General features: G+C 44.3%; 1 protein-coding gene across 1 annotated transcript in view; it reads left to right on the top strand.

Annotated features, from left to right (window-relative positions):
* Window positions 1-27087, top strand: part of hdac11 (histone deacetylase 11) — a gene marked incomplete at its 3' end in the record, with an annotated part of 134670 nt that overhangs the window by 37045 nt on the left and 70538 nt on the right. The window contains exon 5 of the mRNA XM_084317101.1: window positions 21162-21204. Within this exon, the coding sequence (XP_084173227.1) occupies window positions 21162-21204 (43 nt within the window). The remainder of the gene's footprint in view (window positions 1-21161; window positions 21205-27087) is intronic.

Genomic DNA, 27087 nt, shown 5'->3' with positions numbered 1-27087 from the left:
TTATAGGCTGGATACACTAGGGGGGGTTAATCCGGTCGCTTGTAAGCCGACAGGAGTAGGAAGGGGGGGGGGGGTAGAATCCGGCTGCCTCATCCGGCCAAGGGTATCCCAGGTGAACCCACTGTAGTGCCGTTCAATGCGCCGGCGATCCTTGGACCACAGATGAAAGCAGATGGACTCTTTGTGGGCCGGCGTCCTCCGGTCCACGGAGGAGAGACGTGAAGCGACCTCGTCTTGCAGAGCGTCTCCTCACCTTGCGTCCTCTCCAGGGGGGGGGGTTCCAACACACGGCAGTGTCGGGGGTCTTTATCCATGGAATAATCAACGTATACAAAGCATAATCCGTGCCGGGGAAGGCGGGCTGTCGTCGGTAGAATAATCCGGTATACAGGTCCACTCGCTCGTCGGCTCTGGGGCTCCTCGGGTGCAGCTTCACGTGGGGTCAACCACCCTGGATAAGCAGCCAGTTCTCTGCCCGAAACGATGGGGTACTGACTACGGTAGTATTCTCACCGCACGAAGCACTATATATTAACAGACTATTATTAGCTTAATAGACTACGTCCAACTCGACGATATAGTGCCAAATATGACTATTCAAATATTAATATACACGATGTCTCAATACCGATGGTAGGCGAACTTGGCCTTACTCCCACACGTGGCGTCGCGGGGAGGCTTTACGTCTGTGACTCTATTGGAGGGTAAGAAACTGGACTGAAAAAGGAAGTCCTACTTTAGTAACGCAGTATATATACGCACTATGAACAAATAGTCCCATTAGTGGTGCGGTAGCCAGATTCCTACGCGGAACTAGGACTTGTTCGTACATGTTGAGCGGTACGTTTGAACTGGGTCTGGGGGGTATGGCAGCCTGGCACCAAGGTCTTGACCAATAGTAGAATGGAGACTATTATGGGATGTTCAGTAGGCTAGAATGGATATTCAATGCATATTGTACAAGGAATATACAAGGGATATCAGGGAATATTAGAGAATATACAAATACAATTAAATATATATATATAAATAAATATATATATTCGGTTTAATCTGGCCCTTCACAACATACACTGTAGCACTCAACACTTTGATGAACATTGTTACTCAGCTGATAGAGTTGTGCCCTTCCTGCTGTCTTGTTGTACAAAACTTGTAAGTCGCTTGATTTATTGATTGATTGAAAATGTTATTAACAGATTGCAGAATGGGTACAATACAGTACAGCTCAATACACACAATTGTTAAGGGGATGCAGAGCAGAGAAAGACTTTCGTCTTGTTTACATCAGGGTCCCCCATTTTCAATTCATCATAACAATTGACATGCATGACATACAGGTAGACAGTACTGTTACATTTAGACATTTATGACATACCAGAGTACAAAAAGAGTCTAAAAAAAGAGTATATACATTTGAGGGGGAAGAAACTACATTGGAGGAGGGGGGGGGGGGGGGGGGCTGTAGGAGGTGGTTGGGTGGGTAGGGTGGAGGTTGGGTAGGGGTGGACTGTACATTGGAGGGGGTTGGGTTTGGACATTTACAGGGGCCAGTTTCGAATTGCAGTCTCCCGTAGGTGCTCTTTGAGAGTGGTTTTGAAAGTGGGTAGTGATTCGCATTCCTTTACAGCTGTGGGTAGGGCGTTCCACATTGATGTGGCATAATTGCAAAACGTGTTTAGTCCCTTGTTTGAGGCGAATCTGGGTTTGACATGATTTGTGGAGCTCCCTCTTGTGTTGTGATCGTGGTATTCACTGACCTTTGGGAAGTATTTTGACATTTACATGGATACCTGGGTGGTGTAGTGTATCTTTTAGACCAGGCCCATTGCAAGTTGCTGTACTCTGTCGTCTACTCTAAGCCATCCTAGGTTGTCAAAGTGGGCAGGGGTGAGGTGGGTTCTAGGAGTAAGGTCAAGTCAAGCAGTAGTCTGACCAGTTTGTTTTGTGATGTTTGTAATTTAGTTTTTAGCGCCTTTGAGGTGCTTTGGTACCATGAGGTGCAAGCATAGTCATAGTACCCTTGAATGAGTGCTCCTGCCAGAGTCTTCAGGGTATTCTTGGTAAACAAGAATACCTGGAGATCCGGTACAAGAATCTAGTTCGTTGGTTGACTTTCTTTTATTACATTGGATGCCATTTTGTCACAGGAAAGATTTGCCTCTAGGATGGAACCATAGGTATGTAATTTAATCTTTCCTTGTGACAATATTGACCCACTGTAACTGAGAAGCTGTCGGTCTTGCTGAGTTTGATTTTTGAACCGAAGAGAATGGACTCTGTTTTCCCCAGGTGTAATGATAGTTTGTTATCAGCGAGCCAGGTGCAGATTCTGCCGAGTTCCGAGCTGAGGGTTTTTTCAACCTGTAACTTGTTCTTGCCAGAGACCAGCAGGGCTGAGTCGTCTGCGAACAGGAACAAGTTGCAGTCACAAGCTGACGACATGGCATTTGCATAAATTAGGAACAGTAACGGTGGGGGGCGCTAGTGAGCGGTGAATAGAGTAGTCGCATTTTTCTGAGCTCCCTCCTCAACTTCTAATTTTGTATTAAAAACACACGTTTATCTAACAGTTTGCTTGAAAAAGTATCAACAGACTAAATATAACACTACCGCCGTGGAAAGTTGAGATTATATGGGATTTACCGATGGGAAGGGGCCAAACAAACCAAAAAAAAGGCAACCGCAGCTGGCAAACGACAAACAATGGCCACTACGAGAAAAGCAGCAGCAGCCCAAACATCTGACGACACTGCCAGCGCTGCTATTCTGGCTGCAATTGAAAGCCAGGGTAAGAGTCTGAAGAAAGCGATGGACGAGACCCGAGTCTCTATCACATCCCGTTTGGACAAGTTTGAAGCCACTTTGGCATCCCTGCAGTCCGAGCAGAACAGCGTGAAGCAGCTAGTGACGGGGATAGAGGTGACGGTGAACGACCACGACGCGTGTCTGAAACTCCTGGAAGAATCCCAAAAATCCTTACGGAAGGAAAACACAGAACTCCGGGCTAAGCTCAACGACTTAGAGGGCCGGTCCCGCCGGCTGAACCTCAAATTCGTGGGAATCAAAGAGGGCGAGGAGAAGGGAAGGCCTACTGACTTTGTGACCGAGTTGGTCTCGCAACTACTTGGCAGTGAAAACTTCACCAAGCCAATTAAAGTGGACAGAGCCCATCGTATCCTGTTAGCCAAGCCCGCTGAGGGGGAGAAACCACGCACCATTATCGCCAAGATGCACCACGACAAAGACAAGGACCGGGTCCTGCGTCTCAGCCGCGAGCACGGTCCTCTTTACTACAAAGGATCCAGAGTGTATATTTTTCCTGATTATACAGCGGACGTGATGACCCAGCGCAGAGCCTTCAGTGATGTGATGAAGACCCTCCGAGAGGCAAATGTGAAATACAGCCTACGCTTCCCAGCCAAGTTGCGTGTCGAGCACAACTCTACTGTCACAATGTTTGGCACCCCGGAGGAGGCTGTGCGCTTTTCCAAGACTCTCTCAACTGATGGACCTGGTCCCATGCTGGAGGTCTGAAGCAAACTGTATATAAGCTGATTTGTTGACTATTCAACATAAAACACGTGTGAACACTTTATTATTTTTCATCCACTGAGTTGTGGAGGGACAGCTGTCTAGGTATTGGTAACTATAACGTTAACCGGTGCAATGCGATGCCTATTCTTTTGCCCAGCTGTCTTCGTGAGTATATGGGGATTTTGCCGTTCAGTTTTGGTAAGCGGCGGTGGGGGGGTGGGGGGGTTTATTGTGTTGCCAGTCCTTATTGTTATATTTTTGTATCTGAAGTCTCTTTCAAGAAGGTGGATGATCAATGGATTAAAATGTACTTTATATACCATGCTGTTTGTATTAAGATTGTTATCACTTGGTCGTGATGACGCAAGGGGTTAATATATCGGGGGGTGAGAAGCCTATTACGATGGTGTCATGGAACACTAAAGGATTGGGTAGTGCAGTTAAAAGGGGAAAAGTATTTGCTCATTTGAAAACATTGTCTGCAGATATTATATTTTTACAAGAGACCCATATAGCTCCAACGGAACAGAGGCGCCTGAGGAAGCACTGGGTGTCACAAGTGTACCAATCTGCTTTTTCTTCCAAAGCAAGAGGGGTTGCTATTTTATTTAGTAAATCTGTCCCATTTCAAATGACCACGGTAGTCTCCGACCCCGGAGGCAGATATGTCATGGTGTCTGGTAGCATTAATTCACTACCAATAACATGCCTGAATATTTATGGTCCTAACATTGACGACCCAAGCTTTTTTCGTAAAATATTTGACATAATCCCTGATCTGAATACCACCAACTTGATTTTAGGTGGAGATTTTAATTGCTATCTAGATCCCTATCTTGATCGTACGTCCACTCGTCCGCCTCCGACCATTAATTCCGTTGGAGTACTAAACAATTTAATGCGTTCTATGAACATAGTTGACATATGGAGATTGCAGCACCCTACAGGCAGGGATTATTCTTTCTTTTCCCACGTCCACAAATCGTATACAAGAATAGATTATTTTCTTGTCGATGCTAAATTTATATCTAGTGTGCTGCAAACTAAATATCATAGCATCCTTATTTCAGATCATGCGCCAATCACTATGTTGGTAAAGCTGGCACTGCCACAGACGCGATACAGTTGGCGCTTCAACCCCTCTTTGCTCTCGGAGAAAGCATTTCGCGATCAAATGAGATCTCGACTCATTGAGTTTATGGAGACTAATGATACCGGTGATGTCTCCGACGCTACACTATGGGAGTCTCTTAAGGTGGTATTGAGAGGGCACATTATATCTTATGAAGCCTTTGGAAAGAGAGAAAGACGTAAGCGCCTGGCTGAGATTGAGGCACGGCTCCCCTCGCTGGAGCAGGTTTACAGACTATCACAATCCCAAATGGACTTAAATAACATTTTAAAATTGAAGTATGAATACAATTCTATTCTGGGCAAGCAGGTTAGTACCCTCCTCCTTAAACTCAGACAGAAGCACTTTGAACTAAGTGATAAACCAGACAGACTGTTGGCTAGGCAGCTGAGGGGTGTACAGGCCAGCCAGGCAATTCATAGTATCAAATCTATATCGGGCAGCTTGCTGACTAACCCTAAAGACATAAATGACCGTTTTAAAGAATTTTATACTGGCCTTTATACCTCTAGATGCCATGCCCCAGACTCTGAGGTTGAGAGCTTCCTGGACAATATTGATATGCCAGTGCTTAGTGATAAGGCAAGGGATGAGCTAGATACTGATTTCAGCCTGCAGGAAATAACAAGTGCAATAAAGTCTTTCCCTAGCGGGAAGGCCGCTGGCCCGGATGGGTATGGGGCGGAGTTTTATAAAACTTACAGTGACATTTTGGCCCCTCTACTTCTTAGAATGATTCAACATTCTATCACTAATAATGTCTTCCCTGACTCCCTTTACGAAGCAAATGTGTGCCTTTTACTCAAGAAAGGCAGGGATGGGACTGATCCAGCAGGGTTCCGGCCTATAAGTTTGTTAAATTTTGACCAAAAGACAGTTGCCAAGGTGTTGGCCACTAGGTTGGCTCAGCATGTCGGATCTCTCGTCCACTCCGACCAAACGGGATTCATTCCTGGCAGGCTTGCTTTTTCTAATATTCGGAAATTACTAAACATATTGTACTCTAACCAAAGAAAGGACACTAAGCCGGCGATCATATCACTTGACGCTGAAAAGGCATTCGACCAGATCGAATGGAAATATATGTTCAGTGTCCTCCAGCGCTTTGGTTTCGGTGACAGGTTTCGTTCTCTTATTGGAATGTTGTATGCTCATCCCAGAGCTTCCATTCTTACCAATTCTGATAGATCTGACTCCTTCCCACTCCATTGCGGCACCCGACAAGGATGTTGTATTAGTCCCTTACTGTTCAATTTAGCCCTCGAACCCCTGGCTATCAGTATCAGGAGTCATCCCAACATCACAGGAATAAAGTTGGGAAAGTATGAGAGCCGTATTTCGCTATATGCGGATGATGTGGTCCTGTATCTTGCTGATCCTGCCTCCTCCGTCCCATGTCTCCTAGATTTAATCAGGCAGTTTGGTACGTTCTCTGGTTACTCCATTAACTGGGAGAAAAGTGTGTTCATGCCCATCTCAGGGAGCCTAGACTCTTCCTTTACTGACAGCTTACCCTTTAAAATAGAATATGACCACTTCACCTATCTGGGAGTAGTTATACCAAAGGATCCCAAACTCCTATTTAAACTGAACTTTGGTGAAATGGTCTCAAAATTGAAGAAAAATATGGAGAGGTGGAGAATTTTGCCAGTGTCTTTGGTGGGGCGTGTGAATGTCATAAAAATGGTGGTTCTCCCCAGGTTCCTTTATCTTTTTCAGAGCGTGCCTATTTTTTTGACTGCCTCTTTCTTTAAACAGATAGACACTATACTTCTGCCATTTGTCTGGGGCTATAAAGCACATCGTATTTCAAAAGCACACTTGCAGAAGCCAAAGCATATGGGGGGGCTGGCCCTGCCGGTATTCCAGCACTACTACTGGGCTGCTAATGCAAGGGCCATGACCTTCTGGCAAGATTACTTCATAGGTGATGCTACAGTAGCCATGGACGCCCCCAGGTGGCTAGACATGGAGGCGCATGTGAACCTAAAAAGCTCTCTTCCTGCAATGTTATTTTCTAAGTGTGATACGATTAATAAAATGGCTCTCAACAATTTTATCCTTCGGAACTCACTGAGAATATTGAGTCAAATCAAAAAGGTTTTCAAAGTACCTTCAACCTCGGCATATGCTCCAATATGTGATAACCATAATTTTCCCCCTGGTCAATCTGATATTGTTTTTTCATTATGGAAGGGAAAGGGACTGGCCACTATTAAAGATCTATATGTTGATCGTCACTTTGCCTCATTTAACGAACTTAAGTCTAAGTTTAATCTTACAAGCTCACACTTCTTTCGTTACCTGCAGGTTAGAAATTATGTCCGCAGTAATATCCCAGACTTTGAGACATGTCCTGCTGACTACCAGTTTTATAATCTCATGAGCCGATCACCAGTTTCAAAACACCTGATATCTGATTTTGTTTCATATTTCTCTGTCCAATCTATGGCTTCCTCCGACCACATTAAAGATGTATGGTCCACAGAGCTTAGTATGGAAATCTCTGATGAGATGTGGGAGGAGGGACTTAGCAGGATACATAAATGTTCTATTAATGCCAGAGTCCAACTTATACAGTTTAAGGTCATTCACAGACTACATTACTCTAAAACCAAACTGCATAGAATCTATCCCTCTGTATCGCCTATCTGTGATTGTTGCATGTCCGCAGAGGGTAATCTTTCACATATGTTTTGGTTTTGTCCCAAGCTATTTAAGTACTGGGTAGACATTTTTGACTGGTATACCAAGGCGTACAAAAGAGAGATTGCCCCAGACTGCCTTCTAGCTTTACTCGGCTGTTCAGCTAACACTGCAGAATTACCTTACAATGAGCAGGAGGCCCTGATGTTTGGTATGGCTGTGGCCAAAAGAATTATCCTGAAGGAATGGAAAGACACGTCGTCTCCAAATTTTAAAAGGTGGCTCACTGAGATGGTCTCCTCTCTGCAGCTGGAAAGCATTCGTCACAGTAGGTCTGAGACCTTGAACAAATTTGAAATGATATGGGGTCCCTTTTTGGAATGCTTAGCTAGAACATAAGTGCTTCTCAATGTCCTCCTGTGTATTTTCTGTACTATGTATTGACAACACTACTATGTATGTGTGTATATATATATATGTATATATATATGTATGTGTATATATGTCAGAGAATCAGCCCCTTGCGTCCTTAGTGTATAGCATTTGACATGGTGTATGTTTGTTCATTGATGTGACAGTGTCTGGCAACATACTGTTTGTGTTCTTTTTATTTATTTTTTATTTTCTTTGTGTTTGTGATTTGTCTTGATGTATGTTTGTGAAACTATAAAAGCTGAAAATAAAATATTATAGGTGTTTACATTCCACCACATCCCTGAAAAAAAAGAAAAAAAAAAAAGGAACAGTAACGGTCCTAGTATGCTTCCTTGTGGAACACCACAGCTCACTGGGAGGGGGGGGGGGGTAGAGTACCGTTTACCTCCACCATCTGTTCTCTCCCCTCCAGGTAGGATTGCATCCAGCTCACTGATAGACTATCAAAACCAATTGCTTTTAGCTTGTGAATCAGAATGGAGTGATTGACAGTGTCGAAGGCCATTTGTAGGTCCAGCATGACCATGCCACAGTATTTGCCCGCGTCCACCTCTTGTTGGATGTGGTCGTTCAAATAGAGAAGGCATGTGTCAGTGGAGTGGGATGTTCTGAAGCCAGATTGGAATTCGTAGATTAGATTTTTTTCCGCAAGGTACTTTTCGACATGTTCGTATAAAATTTTGTCCATGACTTTCGAGATGGAGGTAAGAATAGAAACAGGGCCTGGGTCCAATTTGCTGACCTTTTTGTGCAGGGGTGTCACTCTCGCAATTTTGAAGTCCTTGGGGACGTGTCCCTGTTTTATGGAGAGGTTTATTATGTGTGTGATGACTGGGGCGATGGCGGCTGCTGAGTCTGAGGGGATATTGTCATGGCCAGTGGCCTTGTTAGGTTGGAGGACGCTCAGTTTTTTGAGTACCTCATCTGTTGTTACCATTTCTAGTTTGAAGTTGTCTTTGCGGACCCCTAGGTTATTGTAGTAGGCTATGATGTGTTCTACCCCAAAATGCCCTGAGTGGGAGGGTAGCTTATTTACCAGTGTTGTGGCTATGTTTGTGACACTTTGGATAAAAGCGTCAGCTAAATGACTAAATGTATTCTTGACTTGACTTGACTTGAAATGTAAATGTATTAATGTTAGCATTTATTCTGGACTAGTTGCAATATGTAGTGAAGTATTGGATCTTCGATCTTCATTTAATTTCAAACCTTTCTTTAAACTCGAAAGGCAACTGAGGTTTCCCTCATTTACAGTCACGTCGAGTGTACGTACAGAGTTAAGCAAAACATACAGAGTTAAGCAAAAAAAGGCATATAAAATCATAACAACAAGACGAGTAAGGATAACAATCAATTAAAACACGTACAACTTGATTGACAAAGGTTGGAAATCAATGTTTTAAACTCTGCAACAGAGGGGAGCATCTCAAGCTTTAAGGACTCTGTGTCGACTTGTAACTGTCTTAGCTGATTTTTTATTTAAAGTTTATTTATTTATGCCTATACAGTATGTATGAAATCGTTGATAGACTGTCAAGTTTTGTAAGCTCGTTGTCGCGGAAAATGAGGGTAACCTCAGTGTCTCATCAATGGTAAATGGCTGCATTTATATAACGGCTTTTATCCAAAGCGCCTTACAGCTTGTTCCTCACATTCACCCGTTCACTCACACGTTCACACACCGACGGCGGAGGCGACCATGCAAGGTGCCAACCTGCTCATCGGGAGCAATTAGGGGTTAAAATAAGATAAGATGATCCTTATAATAATCCCCTTGGGGAAATTCGGGTGTCAAAGCAGCATGGGGGGGGGATACATTGGGGGGGGGGGGGGGATGATACAGAGCTTCACAGTCCAGTATCTATATATATACACTATAGATACAATATAAAATATAAATACAAATACAATATAATATAAAAAAGTACAAAATACAAGATTGTCCAGTGATATGAGTCTCTAGTTCTCAAGTCCCGAGTTCTGACAGTGATAGTTCTGGCAGCAGAGCCGGCCGTCCGAGCCCTTTGTTGTAGAGCCCGATGGCTGCCGGTATAAAGGACCGGCCCAGGCGGTTTGTGGTGTGTCGGGGGGGGATGAGTCTTTGGCTGAACGTGCTCTTCATTCTGGCTAGCTCCTCATAGAGGGGGTGAGAGGGGTCCTCCAGGATGGCTTCTAGCTTTTTCCTCATCCTCCTCTCAGCCACCGTTAAGTGTCTTGCTCAAGGACACTTCGACATGCTGCCCGGGAGGAGTGGGAATCGAACCGGGAACCTCCGGATTACCAGACGACTGCTCTACCTCCACTAGCCACTGTCCAGTTCGAAATAGAGGTTTGAAATGAAAGGAAATTAAATAAAATTTGACGTCGCCGCTGGAAAATGTTTGTTGGCCGGATAACATTAGTTCCACACTATTTAAGATTTCATTCAGATAACACAGCGTTATTGGGAGAACAGGCCGTTTTTCAGCCTCACCGCTCGAAGGGAAACCTGGGGAGGAATAACTATCTTTCAAGGCTTTGAGACGTAATGGAGGAGCTGTCGGACCCCTACAGGATAGGGCGCCACCTAGGGCGGGAATGGAGTAGTAGTCAGTTATTTCGGTCCTTATTAACAATTTTCGAAAACAAATGGACATGGAAGCAAATGAATAACAATAAGGCACTCAATCAAAAGGAGAAGTAAACGTCTTGAAGGAAAAGGCTGAAGCTTCAGCTCGTTGAACCTTTTTCATCTTTTTAATATTCTCCCTTTTTACCAACATGTCCTAAAAGGCAACCCTCTCGCTACTCTGTAGTTATAAAAAATATACGGTAGTTAAATTGATTAGAAATAGGGAAATTATTCTGAAAGAAATAATCATTTTAATAATAGAATTTTATCATTTCCCTTTTTACATAGAATATTCTAATAGGCAACCCTCTCACTCTATACAGTAGGTCACTCTGTCAGTTGGTTGGCCGGTTGGTTGGTTGGTTGGTTGTAATAATACATACTGCTCAGGGTTTAGTGGTTAATAATAATAACTTTATTTCATTCTTTATTTTCATTCTTTCATAGTGAAATTGCAGCTCAAAGTGCTTCACAACAGAAAAAAGACAGGCATAAAATTAGCACATAAAGTGCAGACATATAAAATCACAGTTTTTCACATTAGGATACCATCCCAATAGGCCACCTTGTTTATGGTTTAATTCAGTTTTAAAAATAGACAATAACAAAAAGAGTAAAATAGAACAATAGTGCAGTGCAATAAAATTGTAGAATATAATAGAATAGACAGTAAAATGATGCGACAGTGCAGTGCAATAAAATAGTTCTGGATTACTGTTTAACAGTTTAAAGTTGTCTTTACCTTCCCTGTTGGGTATCCACAGTTTAAAACCTGACAGTCTTCCCTCCTGTTTGATACCCACTTTGACCCTTCAAACCTCCCTCTCAGGGCAAACCTCCCTCTCGGGGCACAGTTCTAGTCCTGGATCCCCCACGCAGTTTTAAAAACCTGACCATCTTTCTTCCAGCTTGATACCCACACAGTTAGATACATAAACAGTTTAGAACCTGTAATAAAAGTAATAAAAGAGTAAAATAGAATGGACAGAGTAAAATAGTGCAATCTACAGTACAATCAGCAGCGGAGTGTATTAAAAGGCCATGGTGAAGAGGTACGTTTTTAGCTTATTTTTGAAGATATTTAGAGATCTAGCTTCCCTAATGTCCATAGGTAGTGTGTTCCATACCTTTGGTGCATAGTTTGCAAAGGCTGCATCCCTGATTCTCTTTAGGCTGTGGTTTGGAACCTTAAATAGACCAGTAGTCGATGATCGCAATATTCTAGAAGGCACATAGTTGACTAGAGAATTTGCAATGTAGCTTGGTCCTGTTCCATTCAGTGCTTTGTATATAAGGAGGAGGACCTTGAAATCGATTCTAAATGTTACCGGAAGCCAGTGCAGGGTAGCTAATACTGGACTGATGTGGTCTCTCTCCTCTTGGTTCTAGTTAGTAGCCTACAGTAGCTGCCGGGTTTTGAATGAGTTGGAGTCGTTCTGTGTTTTTTTTGGGGGGCCGGTGAGGAGTGCATTACAGTAGTCAAGTCGGCTTGAGATAAAGGCATGGATCAGTTTTCCATTTTTGTGGGGGGAAACCCTGCATATATCGGTATCGGTTGATATCGGTATCGGAAATTAAGAGTTGGACAATATCGGTATATCGGTATAGGTAAAAAAGCCAATATCGAGCATCCCTTCTCTTTTTGTTATAGGACCGACTAGTAGGATTCCAGCTTTGTCCTCATTTAATTTTAAGAAATTGTGTGTCATCTGCGTAACTATGGAAACATACATTGTGTTTTCTAATGATGTCTCCAAGTGGCAGCATGTATAGTGAGAATAATAATGACCCAGGATAGCGGCCAGCGTACTTCGCATCCTCCTCTCTGCCACCACCCCTAGTTTGACCAGTTCAGTTGGTTTGTGAGTTGCTGCCACCCCCCCCCCCCCCCCCAGCATACAACGATGAAAAAGAGGATGCTGGCTACTACAGACTGGTAGAAACGACTGAAGCAGCCCTATTGCACACATTTGATCCGTATCATCCTGCTCGTACCTCTCCTCTCCTCTCCTCTCCTCCCATCTCCTCTCCTCTCCTCTCCTCTCCTCTCCTCTCCTCTCCTCTCCTCTCCTCTCCTCTCCTCTCCTCTCCTCTCCTCTCCTCTCCTCTCCTCTCCTCTCCTCTCCTCTCCTCTCCTCTCTCCCTGCTGTTGCCATAGCTTCCCCACAGGGATGAATAAAGATCCGTCTTATCTCATCTTTTTCCGAGGGAGGAGGAACTGGAAACCGGTCCAGATGTTCCACACGCACCGGGCTCGCAGATTAAATCACCAGGAGATGCTGCTCTCTGTCACGCTGAGCGCGGCTGCTACTTCAGCCGCGATTGACAGGTTGAAACGCGGGCAATGTGTGTGTGTTTATACAGTACATATGTTAACGTGTGTCATTACCCCCCCCCCCCCATCCGATCACAGAGCAATATCAGCTCCTGAACACCCCCCCCTCAGTTATCTGCTCCCGACAGGCTCCCTGCAGAGCCCTGCCTCTCACAGGGGGGCGGGTCTTAATCTTTCTTTGAAATAAGCTGCCATTGTGTCTCGTCACAGTATTCTTCTCGGATAGGGAACATAGGGAGGCTCTCGGCTTCCCTTGATTATAACCTACATTCCGGCTGTGCGTGAGATCGGCCGTTTGTGTCTCAATCCCCCCCCCCCCCCCCCCCCCGGAAACACAGAAGCTGCCGTTTTCAGTGTTTCTTTAGGTTTAGGGTTTTTTAGGGTGTGTCGTCCTACGCAGAGATCGCTTCGCAGCGTGTGTCTGTCGCACCGTCGGTGCCACGTAACGTAAACTCCTTCTGTATTCATAGCTACGCAGCATGAACGAGAGGATTTGGTCTGAATGATGTTCTAAATGCAGCAGGTGAAGATGCCCACTTAGGAAGGTAGCAGGGCCCACGTGCTGTTTGTGTACCGTCTCCATCACGAGGAAATTGGAATAAATATTGGAACCATTTAAACTGGCACTATGGAACGTATTCCATGCAGAAAATATTGTGTCTTTAGGGGCGGTCGGGTGGCGTAGCGGAGATTGCGCTCGTCACCAATGCAAGAGGCAAGAGGTCTCGACTCCCGGAGTCAGCATTGCCTGCGGCTTGGGCCGGTCGTCATACTAACTCGTTTGGCTGAGTTAGCGGGAGGGAAGTCGTGGGTGGTAATCTGGCGTTTTGGAAAGCGACGCCTACAGGTCAGATCTGGGCGCCTGCTCAGCGAAAGGCAGGAAGTGGTGAAGGCAGCGTGACCTCCCACGCGTTACGCTTCACCAATGAGAGTCCTCGCTGCCAGGTGAAAAGAGAGCCGCTGTCGCTGTGTCGGAGGAAGCATGTGGTAGACTTCAGGGTTCCCTTGTACCGACCAGTAGGGGGAACATGCGCACAACGACCATAACGACTAAATTGGGATGGGGAGAAAAGCATAGAAAATCAGGCGGAGAAAAAGAGAAAAAAAAATATATATACAAAATATTGTGTCTTTAACCTCTTAACACATTCTGTGCCAAAAACTTTTTTGGATCGTTTGATCTTTTTACTTTGATCCCCGCTCTACAGACCTGCCGGGAGCGATCTGCATCATTTAGGCACGTCCCCACACATCAGAACTGCATTCTGTTCGACTATCCAATGGCTGCAATGGCTTGGGGGTTGATAGTCAGCTTCACTTTCATTTTCCCCTCGGTTAGTGGCCCCTCCTTCTGCTGGGACAGAAATCCACAGTGCTCGCCTCGGAATTCCGTTGCATAAGTGTATTTGACCATCGAAACGTGTATAGACATATACACTGGTAATCGCGATGGCGATGCGATCACTTGGAATTATTCTTATTGGAATACCCTCCGGCTAAGGTTTTTTTTTTTTTTTTTTTTTTTTTTTAAACACACATATAAACAAACATGACAACACACGATAAGATACACAAGCATTAATATACAGTGTATATCCAACGAAATTACCATTTATACCAATGTCTTATACAGGATATACCCCTAATACCTGTTATCTAAAAACCTACACACATATGCTCCAGCTCGAACCCCCCCCTCCCGGACCCCTCTTTGGATAGTAAGGTAAGGTACATTCTATGTCTATGTTACCGAATCTGAAACGTGTTTTTTCTTTTATTTTAAATCTTTTTCCCCCTTCTTTTTCCGTTTTTCTCCCATCCCAATGTTAGTCGTTATGCCAATTCCCACTCCCCTTCCTGGTCGTTGCGCACTCTACTCCCTACCGTCGGTCTGGGAGGGCGGAGACTATCACATGCTTCCTCCGACACATGTGTAGCCAGCCCACCGCTTCTTTTCACCTGGCAGCTCGGACTCACTGGGAGAGTGTAACGTGTGGAAGGTCACACTACCTCTCCTAGATCCTCCCCTTGCTGAGCAGGCGCCCTGACCAAACTGTAGGAGTCGCTGTTTACAACGACCAGGACCCACCCTCGCCGGCTTCCCACCCGCTAACACTGCCAATTGTGTTAGTATGGGCGGTCGGCCAAGCCGGAGGCACCACAGCCGGATTCGATCCCACTGGCTCTGTGGTGGTAGACAGACGCTTAGTCCGCTGCGCTACCCGGCCACCCTTGAAACATGTTTTTCTAATGATCACAGTCCTGTGTTTCACCGGACGAAAAACATGGTCGGCAAACACGATCAGAGTTTTGAGTAAAAAATCGCTTGGAGTTTCATGGGATCAGCCGGAACGGTTTGGGCTTATTGCACATAACGCGTTTTTATCTTGCGATCTATGAAAAAAGACTGGATTATCTTGGAAATGCGCAATGTTTAGCGTGTAATAAACTACAAACTACAGCGTGTGGAAACAAACTATTACTCCCATCTTGCACTACAAGTAACGTTTGTCAAAATGAGCCACACCATGTCCCCACAGCTGTAATACAGAACACACACAAAGCTTCGCAAACATAGTGAAACGACCGCGGAAACGACTATAAGGCTGGCACCCTCACAACACAACGCGCAAACAGCGTGGCAGTCAAAGTGTTAACAAGCAGACAAAAGTCACGGCACTTTGTGAGCGTCTAGTGGCTCGGGGCTGCAATTTTCGGCAAATATATAATTAAAAGCTATATTTGTTGCCATTTGAACGCCACCTCCATCGACCAAATCCGTGCCTCGGTTCTCAAGTTACATGATGATATGTCAGGCATGCGACTTTTTATACGTGAGCATCAGATGACCACCCCGGACTCCCGAGGCTCCTGAACTGTCAATAATCCGCCGATTGTGATAATTATTGGTCAGTGTTGTAGTCAATGAGTGTAGCTTTCCAATGGGGGGGGGGGGGGTGCGAATACGGGATCTAGGTGAAATTTGACGAGCGAAAACCAGAAGTCAATCAGACTTCTTTGGCACACGTTTTACCCGGATCTCTCTAAAAGACTCATTTCTGAACGGATCTTTATAAAATTTGGACCTGTACTACATAAGCTTTTCCAGCTTATACCTTTTTTATTTTATTTTGTATTGCAACCGCTACATAAAAATGTGAGTACACAAGTTCAAGTTCAACTCAAGTTCAGACCTATGTTACTCTATTTCATTAGCACTAAAAGTGATTTTCCTTTTTTGCATCAGTAACTTCAGAATGTTATCTTTCAAAAGAGACCAGGCTTATGCATGTGCTATAAGCATAACGTATAAAGATAAGCTTAGCAAAAAAAGTATGCAGTCCTCAAGTTCAAGTAAAAAAAAAAAAAAAAAATGCTGCTTTTCTGGGGGCATGATGGTAAATGGGCTGCATTTATATAACAGCTTTTATCCAAAGCGCTTTACAATTATTTTTTTCACATTTGACCCGTTCACTCACACATTCACACACCGGGTTAAGTGTCTTGCTCAAGGACACATCGACACGCTGCCCGTGAGGAGCTTTTCCTCATGTATTTCAGGGCAATCCTCTGGAAATCCCCTCCCATGTGTGATTGTTTCAAGTTTCAAGTGGTGTTTTATTTGTCACATATACTGTAAGGTACAGTACATGTACATTACAGTGAAATGCTTGGTTCTGTATGAGCCCCCTGAGATTGTGCTTCATACAGTAAAAAGTAATAGAATAGAAAGACCCAACACTATACAAAATATACAATATACAAAACAAAAAATCGACAAAATGCTAAAATTAGGTAGAAGAGATAGTGCAAATCCTTTTAGGACTAAATAGATCAAATGTGATGTAGTGTTAAAAAAGTGTTTAAAGTGTTTAAACTTTAAAGTGAATGTCTAAAGTGGGTGTTTAAAGTGAGTGTGTGCATGTGGATGTTGTGTGCAGTGAGTGTAGATGGATGTTGGGATCATGGACACGGTAACAGTGATGGTAAACGATCCCCAAGCTGAAGTGTTTTTACATCTTATTTTAATTGCATCTCTGATGTTCATCTAATGAACACGGCTCTCTCAAACGGCCTACTGGGTCACGCCTCTTACGAACCGCCGAGCTCGACGGATCACGCACGTTCTAACAATAATACCGCGGTTGCCGGGCAACCCATCGTCGGAGTCGGCGGGCTAGCAATTAGCGGCTAACGCCTGCGGTAATGAATGATCCCAAACCCGCCATTTACGTTTTCCTGTGATTGCATATCTGATGTTCAGAAAAATCCAATCGCCTCCTGGAAATTAATTAACTCCCACCTATTATGTTTGTTCCACTTGTGCAGCAGAAACAGAATCATTTGTCCCTGTGTCGTCTCTCAAGGTAGCTCTCATTTATCTAAAGCAGGGGTCACCAACCTTTTTGAAACTGAGAGCCACTTCATGGGTACTGAGTCATATGAAGGGCTACCAGTTTGTTACACTCTTCTCAAATAACAAATTTGCTCTATATTATTATTCTATATTATAGCTATGGGGGCAATACTATGGTCATTTGACAGTGACTTTCTTCCGTCCAAGATGCAAAAAACAGATAATTTTGCCATGCATACGTTCGCCCGTTATCCCGTGTGAATATAAGTATAATTTCAGAGTGGTCTGGGGTAATTCCCGAAAGGCTGAGTTATAGCCTTATACGTGAATTCTACTATAAGCGTTAGCGTTTCTTGCCTGGACACGCTACTATATAATATCAAATGTATATAATAGGTATTATGTTTCATCATGAATGCATGAAAGGGGGGGGGGGTCGTTTCGTTTCTGATTATTTGATTGCCAGTAACGGCATTCGTATTGAACACAAAAATGCTGATCAGCTGGATCGATATAAAAACATTGCACGATCAAGCTAGAATTGACGTCAGATAGTCCTTACCTGTGATCGGGAGTATTCCAAAAATAATATTCCAATTGTTTGATCGCCATCTGGTCCATCTGATGTCCATCTTCTCCATGACGTAACCCACCACAACATATGGATCGGGGGCATTTGACGCGCTTCAATGCAATCGGGAGAACCGCTCGACTCGCCCGACCCAGAAAACTGCGCCCAGAGACATTTTAGTGTAACACAGGGTCTGGAACAGGGTTTACTGCACTCTTGATACTGCTACCTGGGAGGATCTGGCCGGTTCTGCACCCTCGGGGTCGCAGTATGCCTTCTAACAGCAACATACAGGTCCCTGACATTGAATAGAATATTAAAATCGAAAAAAAGGAAAAACAATCAAATAACGAGTATACTCGTTGTTGGCATTTAAAGGATGGTGCCCAATAACGAGTATAATCGTTGTTGGCGGGGAATGAGTTAATAAACACTGTTAGGACTGAATGCTATACAGTAGCAGCCTGGGTTTCTCACTATAATTATCAACAATGACTGAACAAGGTGGGAAACAGATAATATCAATATTCAACACTTTATCTATTTATTTCAGCAATTGTTTAAATTTTCAGATGATCACTTCTACAACATTTCATAGGAAAAATGTCCCATTTTCACAAGCCACTGACCAACCCTTTTAACAAATCATGAACTATGTTGCACGATGTGCAATGTAATGTTTATGTAAAAATCTACTTTCATATTTTTTTTTATAAATCTTCACATTTTGAACTAATTACAACCTGCTGCATTTTAAACAAAATTGTATCTCTTACATTTCATGAACACACTTTTGAATTGAACACACTTTTAAAATATTGTATTCAACTTTGCCATGGCACTGCCATGTTGCCACTGACAACATCTGGTGTCTTTGTTAATGGGAAGACTGGCATTGCATGCTGTTCACCAGTGTATTGTAATCTGGTGTGTAACCTCAAATTAAACTGGTTGAATCGGCGAAAAATGTAGCCCGGTGCCGGCAGACGAGAGCAAAGTGCCACGACGTGCACGACGTGGAAACATTTGGGTGATTTTGCGCGAGCTCCCACATCTGCGCGCCTGTGCGCGGATCGACGCGAGATTTCTCCCGGTGGTAGATCTCGGCGGGGGCCACGACTTCCCAATGCACTTCCATCAGCGAAAAGGTCGGGAAAAGGTCGGGGTGCGACGTGGAAAAATCTCGCCTATTTTGCGTGAGCTCCCACAGGGGTAGATCTCGTCGAGGGACACAAGTTCCCAATGCATTGTCCCGTGGGATTATGCACCCCCCGCGGCGATATTAATTGAGGGGCGGATTTGCGGTGATGGAGAAATGAAAGAGGCTACATTTGATTAGAAACGCAAAGCTTGCCGCGAGCGACTCATGTGGTCCTTGGGGGCTACCTGGTGCCCGCGGGCACCGTGTTGGTGACCTCTGATCTAAAGGCTATTTACTAGGGATGTCTGATATTATCGGCCGATATTGGCATTCAAATGTAATATCGGAAATGATCGGTATCGGTTTTCAAAAAAATATCGGTATCGGAAATTAAGAGTTGGACAATATCGGTATATCGATAAAAAAGCCAATATCGAACATCCCTATTATTTACCCCATTTGCTTGGAGATTATTGTCGTGCAGGTAAATTACTATTTACATGTTAGTGTTCACGGTTGACCTTGGGTGTTGGGAGCAGCAGTAGGAGATTCTGCGTTAAGAGACGTATATTAATATGAATATTAATATATACCTCCTTTCCAATTGGAGATTATGCCGCTTTGTTGATTTTTTTTACAATCATTCACGCTTTATTTAGTCTAGAAGATCACAGAGAGTTCAACTCTCATTTCAGATGATGTCGGGGGAAATGTGGCACGTAATAAATACAAAAAAGAAAAGGTCAATCAATAAAACAATTAAAAACAAGTGCAGACTGGGGTGGAATGGTCGGCCGTTAAAGACTTTAACTGTCCTAGGGATCTAAAGTGTTGAGGTTTAAGGTGCGTTGGGAGCCATTCCACGCGTCGGGGCGAAGAAGCCAAGATCAGCGTCAACTCTGGGGGTTTGAAGTGTAAAAGCCAATCGTTGGAGCGAGTATGATAAGGTCCAGAGGTCCAGTCCAATAATGAAGTGATATAAGGGGGAAGATATCCAACAATGGCTTCATGTAGAAACAGATACCAGGGCAAAGCACGTCTCTATCAGAGAGGAGAGGACCACCCAACCTTACAGGATACAGTGGTGAGTGGTATAACTATCACTGGTAATAGATCTGGGGGCTGAGTGATGTATAGAATCCAAGGGCTTAATAATGGAAGCTGTTGCACATCTATAAATTATATCTCCATAATCCAAGAAAGATCAGTGCTTCAATTACCCTATTTCTGCTAATCATCTGGAAGCTTGTTCTGTTTCTGTACAAGAAGCCAATTATAAAGTTTACTGGCAAGATTGTCTATATGGTATTTAAATGTCAATTTCTCATCAAGCCAGATGTCAAGATATTTGTATTCTGTATTCAATTTATTGTCATCGTGAATTTTGTTTTATTTGCATTGCGTGCACGCTTAAGACAAATAAGCTCATCTTTCAGACCATTCAATGAGAGTTGCATGTTTTCATGTTGCATGATGGCTAGTTGTACAGAGTTTGCAATACAATAGACAATAGTGTCATCCGCATAAAGATGAACTTGACAGTCACTCAAAGAAGAGACAATATTATGAATGGTAAATAAGACGGGAACCAGGTTTGATCCCTGTGGGACGCCTTTTGTAATGGGTAAGAACTCTGATAGGCGCGGCTGGGTAGCGCAGTGGAGAATGCACTCGCCTACCACCGCAGAGACTCTGGGATCGAATCCAGCTGTCAGCGGTACCTCTGGCTTGGTCAGTCGTCCCTACTAACACAATTGGCAGTGTTAGCGGGTGGGAAGCCGGCAGGGTATGTGTCCTGGTCATTGTAAACTGCGGTTCCTACTGGTCCGTCGGGGCGCCTGTTCACCAGGGAGGGGAGCGGGGGGAAATAGCGTGAACCTCTGCATGCGTTACATTCCCCCAGTGAGAGTCCTTGCTGTAAGGTGAAAAGAAGCGGCTGGCTGACTCCACATGTATCGGTAGTTCTACACCCTCCCTAGGCCGACAGTGGGTCAATGCGCGCAACAACCAGGAAGGGAATTGGCATAACGACTAAATTGGGATGGGATAGCAAAAATACAGAAAAAGTGAGAACAAAAATAAAGTACTCTGACAGGGCGTTCCCAGTTTTCACACACCAAAGTCTCTCTGAAACCAACTACAAGCATCAAAACCAACACTGTAATCTACGTAAAAGAAGGGAATGGTCAACTATGGAATGCTTTTGACAAAATTACCAAAATTGGAGATGCCTACACAAGGTTTTCACCCTTGTTTATTGATTCTGTATTACACATCTACTGTATATACTGTAATCTATGTTATCCTGTGTTTATTGATTCTATAGTTAATTTCTCTTCTATCTCCGTCTTTTCTGCCACTGTGGTACTCAGTTGAAATACTGTGTTTCTCCTCAGGCTGGAAAGCTGGCCATTGAGCGCGGCTGGGCGATAAATGTAGGTGAGTTGAATTGCATTAGGATCTTTACAGAGATTCCCCTGATCTATAATTACGCCATCAACCGCTGTGTACAAGTGGAACGGCTCTTTTGTGGAAAATGGAACACCAGATAAGACTTCACCTTTGTTAATTGGCTGCACAATGGCATTGAATGTAAAGCAGCTCCTGTCCAGCTTTTTAATATTTGAAATGAACCCCCCCCCCCCCCCCAAAGAAAACGAACCTTCTTACTGTCCTCTACTATCATGCACTCTTCCACTATGTAATCTTCCCTGCCTATATTACTACCTACTATACTAATATGTCTCTACTACTCTGCACTCAACCCTGCAGCACCCATGTTTCAACACTGTTTGATGATCATTGTTAATCAGCTGAAAGAGTTGTTTCTTTCCTGCTGACTTGTCCTACAGAACCTGTAAGTCACAAGATAAAAGCGTAATTTAAATGACTAAATGTAAATGACTCAATGAAGTCTGGTGAAAACCACATCTTGACACCACAGACCTACCACTTAATTTAACGATTAACCACTTATAAAGGGAAAATCCACCCTACAACAGAATTGACACTGTCAATGTATTTTAAACAACTGTCTCCCTTAGCTGTGAGTCAGAGCTTCAAGACTTAAGGGCTTACATCTCTTCATGGGGAAAACGTACACTATACCATCACATGGGTGTTGCGATGCTGTGCATCATTCGATCAGGCGATCATGCAAGGTGCCAACCTGCTCATAGGGAGCAGTTAGGGGGTTAAGTGTCTTGCTCAAGGACACTTCGACGCGCTGCCCGGGAGGAGCGGGAATCGAAACGGGGAACCTTCAGATTACCGTGTGACCGCACGCGAGCCACTGTCGCCCCTAATGAAAAGGTTTTGGTTTTCCCTGCCAACAGTGGCTGGGTTTATCCCCCTATTTTGGGTGGAAGGCTTTTGGCTGAAAAGCTCGGCTTGTGTTAGCCCCCCCGCCCCCCCCCAGTCACCCCCCGCCCCCCCGAATCATAGCGAGAGGAGGAGCAGGATCAGACTGGTACTCTGCGTCTGCTGCTGCTGCTCACTCTGCCCCTGTGCACGTGTTCTGTTGATGAATCAGGACGAGATGGTTCCGCATCGATAAACACGATTCTAATAGAGATATGAAGGATATTCAAATGAATCTCGAGGCCTGCATAATTACGTGTCGTCTCTGAGCCCTCTATGAGGCGACAATGTCAAATTAATCTGAAATCTGCAGATCACAGGTCTCTCTGCTGTCTGAGGGGACGCTGTGAGAGAATACATGTATACAGTGCCGTGTCTGGGAGAAATGCGAGGCCCTGTGCGAGATTTAAACGCGAGGCCCTTTTTTAAAGGTTAAAAAAATACAGTCAACGTATTCTTAAATAATAGCGCTGCCCGAGGCTGGGCATACAGTCAACATATTCTTAAATAATAGCGCTGCCCGAGGCTGGGCATATACATACTTCTATAAGTGGGAGGAAAGTGTTACTCCTTAAGTTGCAGATGTGCGGAACACACCCACGTCTGACAGAGAAAGTAACGTCAGCTAGCAGTAACTGGCAGTCTCCATCCCCCCTGGCTGAGCTAAACACCGACTGGGATGAGTTGCATTAGCTACTGAATTGCTGAAAACAAGCAACCCTTTTCCCCGGTGCACGGTTGTGCTGAGAAGCCCGAAACTGCCACGTGAGAAGGTTTAAGCCATTCCGTCGTATCTTCGTTTTAGTCCAATCTTTGCTGTATCACTCCTCCCAAGAACTACTAGCTCTCCTGTGTGTCAGTCCACCGGCTGTGATACTTAGAAGGGGGCTGGTCTGGCGGTCAACAGGTAGTCGGTAGCTATCTCCTGGCTAACGGCGGCTAGCTGCACTGTGTGTGTGTGTGGCTAGCTCCTGGCTAACGGTTGCTAGCTGCGCTGTGTGTGTGTGTGTGTGTGGCTAGCTCCTGGCTAACGGCAGCTAGCTGCGCTGGTGGATGTCCAGTAGAATCTCTCCCCGACTGAACGTTCTAACACGCAACACTTTCTTCAGTCCATCTTCAGTCCATCTGCCGAACGTCCTCTTCGTCTTGGCGTAAACTAATCACTATACTTGGTATTGATAAGCTTACGGCACGCAGCGTTATTTCTTCTGCTCCGGTGCAATATTGGTATTTCACATTTCAAAAGTAGGATGCTCTTTTCTTGGCCAAGACGTCCACTCGCTGAAGAGACCCCATACCTGTGGCTCCTCGTGGTGGGTGATTACAGTTCCTCTTCACATATCCGACTACCAGACAGACGCCAACCAGCTCCCCCTAGTGTTAGTCCTCCCACGATGCTTTGCCGGCACAAAAGTAAACGGTCCATTGAAACCAATAGCATATCTGCAGAGCCGCAGAGCCCGGAACAAGTCAGACACATTCACGTGTCTACACTATTCTACAAACGTGTCTAATGTGAAATATATAAGCATGTAAGCAAAACTAGATTTTAGGTCTGTGATGGAAAGTGATTGTTAACATTCTATTTATTTTTATTAAAAAAAAATTATAATAAAAAATAATAATACATTTTTTTTTTTTCTCGAGGCCTCCCTTCTCACGAGGCCCAGTGCGACCGCACGCTTTGCACGCCCCTGGCGGAGGCCCTGCATGTAGAATCGCAATACATATAGAATCACAATACTTATAGAATCCCAATACTTAAAGAATCACAATACATATAGAATCACAATACATATAGAATCACAATACATATAGAATCACAATACATGTAGAATCACAATACATATAGAATCACAATACTTAAATAATCACAATACATATAGAATCACAATACATATAGAATCGCAATACATATAATCACAATACATGTAGAATCACAATACATATAGAATCACAATACTTAAAGAATCACAATACATATAGAATCACAATACTTGAATAATCACAATACATATAGAATCGCAATACATATAATCACAATACATATAGAATCACAATACATATAGAATCACAATACTTAAATAATCACAATACATAGAATCACAATACATATAGAATCACAATACAGGGGAGCTCCAGTAGCTCACCACGTACCGCGAGTGCTATTTCAGCGCCGTGGACAACCGCGCTCGCGCGGATCTGGGGCTGAGCGCGTTCGAATCCCGGACGGCAGCCGTGCCTTTCCCAGAGTGTCTTTCCCCCCCATCTGAACCCTTTCAGCCTGCTTCTGTCGGTCGAACTTGACCAAGTATGAGTGCGATGAAAAAAAGCGATAAACGCTAAAAAGAACCAGCTGACTGGTCAAAGTTTAAAAAAAAAAGAATCACAATACATGTAGTATCACAATACATAAAGAATACATATAGAATCACAATACACATAGAATCACAATACATGTAGAATCGCAATACATATAGAATCATAATACATATAGAATCACAATACTTAAAGAATCACAATACATATAGAATCACAATACTTAAAGAATCACAATACATATAGAATCACAATACATATAGAATCACAATACTTAAAGAATCACAATACACATATAATCACAATACATATAGAATCACAATACATATAGAATCACAATACTTAAATAATCACAATACATATAGAATCACAATACTTAAAGAATCACAATACATATAGAATCACAATACATATAGAATCACAATACATGTTGTTGTGAAGGATCAGATTAAACCGAATATATATATTTATTTATGGATATATATTTAATAGTATTTGTATATCGTTTGATATCCCCTGTATATTCCTTGTACAATATGCACTGAATATCCCTTTAGTCTACTAACAGCCCATAATAGTTTCATTCTACCATTGGACGAGAACCTGGCGCCAGCAGCCATGCCCCTTGGTTCAAGTTCAATCGTGCCGACGAACATGTCGTGGCAAGCCCGGTTCCGCGTAGGAATACGTCTGGCGAAATACGAATGGTACTATTTGTTCACAGCGCATATATATATGGCGCAAGTAAAGTAGAACTTTCTTTTAGTCCATTAGTCCTTTACCCTCCAACCTAGTAACAGACGCGAAGCCTCACCCACGACGCACGTGTGGTGCAGTAAGGTCTTCTCGGCAGCAGAGTACTGTGCCCCAGTCTGGAGCAGAAGCCTGCACGTTAAAAAAGTTGATGCGGCTACTAACAACGCCCTCCGGATCATCACTGGATGCCTGAAGGCTACACCCGTCTTCCTGCTGCCAGTCCTTGCAGGAATCGCACCAGCTGGCCTACGACGAGAGGCTGCCACTCTCGCCCTAGCAAGGAAGGCAGTGAAGCATGACTGGCACATCCTACACAACACCACAACAACAACAGCACCTATGAGCAGACTCAAGTCCCGCCACCCCTACAACAAGGTGGCACAAGAGATGCTCCGTTCCACCACTGAGGACCTATCCAGAAATGGATGGCTGGCGGCAGCCTGGAAGAGAGAGTGGGAGAGTGCTGGGCCAACCCGTATCCACCACCACATCTGGGATCCAGGAGATGGCGCCACAGGAGACGATCTTCCACGCCGGCAATGGGTTCTGCTGAACCGTTTAAGATCTGGGGTTGGTCGCTTTAAAGCATCATTAAAGAAGTGGGGCCTGGCAGACAGCGCTGCATGTGAGTGTGGAGACCCTGAGCAGACTGTTGACCACATCCTGACCATCTGCCCCCTATACAAACCACCCTCGGAAGCCAGCCTCTTTGATGTGGGACCAGAGTTAAGGGCATGGCTACAAGATACGGAGTTGGACCTCTGACGTTACACGAAAGAAGAAGAAGTATTTGTATATCGTTTGATATCCCCTGTATATTCCTTGTACAATATGCACTGAATATCCCTTTAGTCTACTAACAGCCCATAATAGTTTCATTCTACCATTGGACGAGAACCTGGCGCCAGCAGCCATGCCCCTTGGTTCAAGTTCAATCGTGCCGACGAACATGTCGTGGCAAGCCCGGTTCCGCGTAGGAATACGTCTGGCGAAATACGAATGGTACTATTTGTTCACAGCGCATATATATATGGCGCAAGTAAAGTAGAACTTTCTTTTAGTCCATTAGTCCTTTACCCTCCAACCTAGTAACAGACGCGAAGCCTCACCCACGACGCACGTGTGGTGCAGTAAGGCCTACTTGGCCTCAGAATAGGCATTGAGACATCGTGTGGATTAATAGTTGAATTGTCATAGTTTGGCACTATACCGTCGAGTGGGACGTATTTCTATTAAGTTAATAATAGTCTATTATGTATGGTGCATCGTTCGGTTAGAGTTATAAAGTGAGCAGTACCCCCATCGTTCCTGACGTTATCTGGAGTCTTAACCAGGCTGGGCAGACCACGTGTGGTGCTTGCATCCGAGGAGCTCCGGGCCAGAACGAGTGGACCTGTACATTGGATTACGTTACCCGGACGACGGCGAGCCTTCCACGGCTTGGATTATCTACATGCTTTGGGTGCTTTGATTATGCCATGGATAACAGCCAACACTGCTGAGTGTTGGAACTACCCCCCGAGAGGAGTCCAGGTGAGACGGCGCTCTACCCCGAGTGAGGTCGCCTCACGTTTCTTCGTTGTGGACCGGCAGCTACCGTCCACCAGAGGGCCCAGCTGTATTCATCTGTGGACCGAGGTTATGTGGGCACCGTGTTCAGCACTCTGAATTCTCCCAAGAAATCGTCGGCCAGATGGGATACCGCCAGCGGCTCTTCTAACCCCCCCCCCCTGCTGTCTTACAACCAGCGGGACCCCCCCCCCCCTTTAGTGTATCCAGCTATAATCATTTAAGTACCATCGCTATAGTTCCCTAAAGAACCAGGTTGTATACTTGCTCCCTGCGTAACCAGAGATTGGACATTCAATGTTGATTTACCTACGAATA

Source organism: Notolepis coatsorum (assembly GCF_963971535.1).
Source record: "Notolepis coatsorum genome assembly, chromosome: 6".
Classification (NCBI taxonomy): Eukaryota; Metazoa; Chordata; class Actinopteri; order Aulopiformes; family Paralepididae; genus Notolepis; species Notolepis coatsorum.
This window is presented reverse-complemented; position numbering and strand designations above follow the sequence as displayed.